Source organism: Danio rerio, chromosome 9 (assembly GCF_052040795.2).
Source record: "Danio rerio strain M-AB ecotype USA chromosome 9, GRCz13ab, whole genome shotgun sequence".
Lineage (NCBI taxonomy): Eukaryota > Metazoa > Chordata > Actinopteri > Cypriniformes > Danionidae > Danio > Danio rerio.
The window spans coordinates 54,496,833-54,502,500 of record NC_141029.1 but is presented as its reverse complement, the minus strand read 5'-3'; the positions used below and the strand labels follow the sequence as shown (position 1 = coordinate 54,502,500).

General features: G+C 28.4%; 1 protein-coding gene across 1 annotated transcript in view; it reads left to right on the top strand.

Moving 5' to 3' along the window:
- The window catches only part of dap1b (death associated protein like 1b), an 8,852-nt gene extending 3,732 nt beyond the window's left edge, over positions 1 to 5,120 (top strand). Inside the window, exons 2-4 of the mRNA NM_131573.2 lie at positions 1,250 to 1,337; positions 2,290 to 2,353; positions 4,645 to 5,120. Of these exons, the coding sequence (NP_571648.1) occupies positions 1,250 to 1,337; positions 2,290 to 2,353; positions 4,645 to 4,761 (269 nt within the window). The 3' untranslated portion in view covers positions 4,762 to 5,120. The remainder of the gene's footprint in view (positions 1 to 1,249; positions 1,338 to 2,289; positions 2,354 to 4,644) is intronic.
- The last annotated feature ends 548 nt before the right edge of the window (positions 5,121 to 5,668 follow it).

Below are 5,668 nucleotides of genomic sequence, written 5' to 3'. Positions count from 1 at the left end.
ATATATAATTAAAAGAATTAAATAAAGGAAATAAAAAATAAATGGAATTAAAGGAAAAATAAATTAAATAAATTAAAAAAAAATAAATAATTACTTGAATAAATAAACGGATTAAATAAATTTAATTACAAATCAATTAAATTAATTAAATGTAAATAAAATGATAGATAAATAAAAAATGTGTTAGGAGTAAGTAATAGAGAAATTAACTTATTAGTTTACGGACTTTATTTTAATTTAAGTTATTTGTTTATTAAAGCAGTAATACAATTGATGCATTTAAATTATTAGTAATGGTGGTACATGTCTGAAAACTAAGCGTATTTGTACAATAGTTTTCTTAATAATGATAATTAAAACAAATTATTTTTCTGAATTTGTTATTGTTGTTAGTTCATTTGGTCAATAGTATTGACCATTTTCATGTTTGAATTTTTTTGAAGTGTATACATTTTTATTTCTTGATTAGTGGCTTTCTCATTTTTATTGATAATACTAATTAACAAAATAAATAAAAATAAACAATTAACATTCACTAAATTAAAGTAGTCTTATACTATTGTTTTATAATTGGTTTCTTTTTCTTACGTTTATTAATATATTTTATAACAATTTGTTTTTCTTTAAGCTTGTACTTTTTTTATAAAAAGCAATGAACTTCTAAAGTTTAAGGAAATTTTTGTATATATGTTTTATATTTTATTTATAATTTTTATATTTCTTTTTGTTTATTTTATATACTTTATTTACTTGTATAATTTATATTTAATTTTATTAGATTTTATTTATTTTTATACATTTATTTATATTGTTTTGATTTATACCTTATTTGTTTATTTTATATATTTTAATGAATTAATATTTATTTTTAATTTGATAATTTTTTTATATTTATTTTTATATCTATTAATATTTATTTTTGTTTGTTTTCATTTATTTTTATATAATTTTTAAATTTATTTATTTATTTTTTTTATTTATAGATTTTTTTTTCATATTTATTTAAATGGTTTTATTTAATGGTTTTTATTTTTTTAATCTTTATTTATATTTATTTGATATTAATTAAATTTTTTTTATATATTTAATTTTATACTTATATTGATTTATATTTATATTTCATCAACTAGTGTGACATTCCAGAGTTTTATCGTCTCGTGTTTTCTTAAATAAAAGTAGATAAATAAGTTTGTGTTTTAGCTAATTGCGTTAGTTGAAGTGAACCTTTTTTTATTTAATTCATGTTCAGTGAAAGCAGGAGGAAAAAGAGTGGTAAAGAAGAGCGCTGATGAGAACGCCAATGTGGAGAAGGAGACCAGGAAAACAGACAAACCCAGGTACATGCACTCAAATCCTGCAGAGGAGAAGAAATTAAATTTAGCTGTTTTAAACACCTCCTTTCCTCCCTCCTGAGCCAATGTCTCTGGGAGTTTGCTCAACTTAATGAACACGTTTCATAAAATCTGGGAGTAAGACAGAATGTGCAGTGGTTTTCTAAAAACCACTGGCAGTGACTTCTATTCCTGAGGGCTTTATATTTCATTCTGGCATGCAACAAATCATCTAAAAGCAATTAATCAAAAGTATAATGCATGGAAGATTTAAAATGCATGAACTTTTTTGCATTTGTTTTAATGTTCCTGCATGCATCTGAAAAGTAATGAAGCAGAAACGTGTTGCTAAAAATGATTCAGTGCTGCTTTGCATGAAGTTTCAAATCCATTATTTGTACTGCATGACTCTTCACAATAGTTATCCAAAGCAGCTATACAAATGATCTGTTATGCTTACTGTTAATGGTTTTTGTAATTAAATTACACAGTATTTAACGGTAATATGATCTGTATTTTACTGTAGGACAGTTATTTAATGTATTTTAAACTTGCCTTGTGAACGTTACTGTATTTTACAGTGAATGTATGCATCTCACTTTGTAAATGCATATACCACACGATAAATGGTGCTTCAAATGTGAATACAGCACTTTAGCTGCAATTTATTTTCAGTAAGTTACATTACAGTCCAAATTAGAAAAGTTAAAGAGTTGTGTGGGGCGCAGTGGTAAGCACAGCAAGATCGTCACTGGTTAGAGCCCCAGCTGCTCCAATTTCTCCCACAATCCAAAGACGTGTGTTGCGTCCTTTTAGATGTTACTATTAAACTGAGTATGTGACATAACATACAATAGAGTGGACGAACTATGACGTCACCTTGTAGGCTAATCGGCTGCTAGTGCTGTAATTCAGTGCTGTGTGTTCTGGTTTTATTTTGTGCTGATTTGTTGTGCAGGTCTGTGCTGGCCCCGTCCAGAATGCAGCATCTGAGTCTTCTTCTGTCTGGACCACTGGAGAAGGTTTGTTGCACGTATTTATTTTTGACTTTATTCATAGAACTTAAGACATGTTACACTGTTTAATGTCATGTATATTTAACAATTAACTCCATTGTTGCACTTCATGCCATATCATTGCATGCGTGCAGAGAATGCAGTTCTGTAGTTTGCATGCTTTGATATGTCTCTGGTACTGTAGCAGCTGTCGTAGTTAAAGATGAATGCTTTTTTAATGCATGTAAATCTCTACACGGGCACTGATGCATGCAGATTTTTTTTTTACCTGGGCATTTTTCTTTTTATAATTGGACTACAAGACAACTGGGGCGCAGATCATTCATTCAGTTCAGTTTAGTACAGGTTCATTTTCTGAACTCATCAACCCACTGCAATGATCTGTGGTCTCTGGCTTTACTGACACACTAAAAGCAGTGGTTAATGGTAAACTGTGGTCAATGGTTTACTTGTTTAGCTGTAGAAATGTCAGCTTCCAAGCAACTGTTAAATGCCATTTTTGTTTTACTTTGTCATTTTTACATTTAATAATAATATTAATGCATTTTATTATTATTTTTTTACTTGTTTCGGTTTGTCTAGCTTAAGTTACTATTTTAGTTTTTTTTAAAATGAGATTTATAACAGTAATGTAGTTTTATTAAGTATATATTTTGTAACTTGAGTTACTAAGTTATTTTTTACATAACCATTTTAATCAAAGTAAAGCTATTTTATTATATTTATATGTAATTATAATACTATTTAAGTATATCAATTTATTATTTATAAATTATTTTTAAATTAAATGTATATTTTAATTAAATTATTTAATTATGTTTGTTTAAAGTATAATTATATTTATTGTATTAAATTTACTTTAAAAAAATTCAAATTTGTTTACAATATTTATTCTTTGTTTGTTTTTTAGCTTTACAAAGTATTTTATTATTATTTTTATTTTATTAATAATTTTATTATTATTATTATAATCATTTCTTTACTTATTCATATGATTTTTCAATTAAACCTGACCGATGAATCTTTATTTGAACTCTTTCTATATATTTTCTAACTTTAAGTTACTAATTTTAATAATAACTAAGGTTTAGTAATAACCATTTTAATAAAAGTGTTGATGAAACTAGAAGCCAAGTTTTATAAGTACAGTTTCAAATTGGTTTCACATTTTGGATGTATACAATTGTAAATAATAATAATAATAATAATAATAATAATAACAACAATGACACTCAAATTTTTATTTTTTTAAGTATTATTTTAATTATAGGAACGAATGAAACATTTTAATGATTTATTTTGTTTTGATATTTTGTAATATGTTGTTAATATTGTTTTATAATAATTTAAGTATAATATTTATTATATTAAATTTACTTAAATTCTTTCAAATTTCTTTTTAAATTTTCTATTTAATTTCTATTTGGGTTTGTTATTTTTAGCACAAGTCTGTTATTTTACTAAAGCTTATTATTATTATTATTATTATTATTATTATTATTATTATTATTTATTATTTATTATTATTATTATTATTATTATATTTATTTATTTATTTTAATTATATATTGTATAAATTTTCTTCTGGCCCAATCAGGCCAGTGGTTTTAGATATTTACTTGCCAACATTTTCACTGGCACCACCAAAAAAAAATCTAGAATTTATTTATTTAAATGTTAATAAATGTAGAATGAGCAAAATTCGAAGTGTTAAGTAATAAAAATGTCCATGGCTAATGTGCAGGTATTTTATTGCAAAACAAAAGGTGCCTGACCTGCCGAACTGACGGCAAACCCAAAAAAAGTGAAAAACCACTTTTTTCGTTGTGTTGTACCCATGTAAATGTCTGCTTCCAAGATGTTTTCTTTTAGCCTCATAATTTGATTTTGCTGTCATGCTGCAGTCTCTTCACTATACTGGTTGTTACCAGGTTATGGGGGGAAAAAAAAAAAAACATGCTCGCAACATCCAATCAGATAAGAGGAACCGAAGAGCAATATGGTGTTTGACATCACAGAGACGGCAGCATTTAAAGGCTTAAACAGAAACGGTTTCTTTATTATTTTTATTAAATGCACGCAATTGACAAATAGTCGCACTGTCGCAGGCAAATTAAAATTTAGTGTCAAGGCAGCAGTGTCCCGATCAGGCTAGTAACTATCCTGTCTACTGTCTTTATTGTTGAGCTCTGCAGTTGAATCTTGTATAAGACAACTGAATCTTCAAACTATGATTTAATCACTTAATCGTTGTAAATCTGACCCTATATTTAACATTTGTTGTTTGTCTTCTGCAGTTGGGTCATGATTTCCCAGAGACTCCAGTTTCCGTGCGACACAGTCGGGTCAGACCGAGCGTGGAGAAACCGCACATCTCCCGCATCCCCTGCATTCAACAGCCACGCAAGTTCTGAGCCAAAAAGGCGTCCGCTGAGCTTCAGGCAACCAGGAGGAGGACGTGTATTTTTAGGTGAACGTGGAGCATCATGACCATCACTTACTCGTAGCATTGAAACAAACCCGCTGTAATTCTCTTCAGGTTGTTTGGTTTATTTGTAGCTTTGCAGTCTTGAGGTAAATCTTTCTTTCTTCTTGCGTTGCATTGTGAAATCTTTAACCCAGTGTGAATTAAAGCTCTGCCTGCTGCTTTACTGAATGTGCTTGGCATTTGATTATAGCATTAATATGCATGGAGTTATTTTTGATAATCAGTGAGACACCATGTTTCACAGAAATGAGACTTTCATACCAGTAAAGTAATTTTTCCAGCAAATCAAATTGTGGCTGTAGTTTCATTTCTTGACCATCAGGTGGCGGTACAGTACATTCAATAGTTGACTTCAGAAATTATGATCATTTTTGTAAAATTCTCCTTAGTTTTTGAACTCTGGTTTGATTTTTAACTGCAAAAAGAAACCCGTTGTCTGTATTATTATTATTATTATTATTATTTTATTTTTTTATTCTTTTTTTTAAATTAAAATAATAATAATATATTTGTCTGAGACAGACGGCTGAAGTATGTTATTAGCTGTTCGCTCCTGTCATGCCAAAATGAATAAAAGCCCATCTGGCAGCGTCCACAACAACCAAACCTCGCCTTATATCTGTTATCAAGCAACTAAAAATACAGCTCCTGAGATGAAGAACATCTGACAGTCTGGGCTAATGATGAAACTTCTGCTCAGACAATGATCTGAGGACAGCAGCGATGTTTACGAGCGAGCTAAATACTGCATTGTGTAACACAGACGGTACTGTTACTTCATATGTGCTTAAATATCTCTCTGAAATCACACAAATACTCTCAAAGAGCGTAAA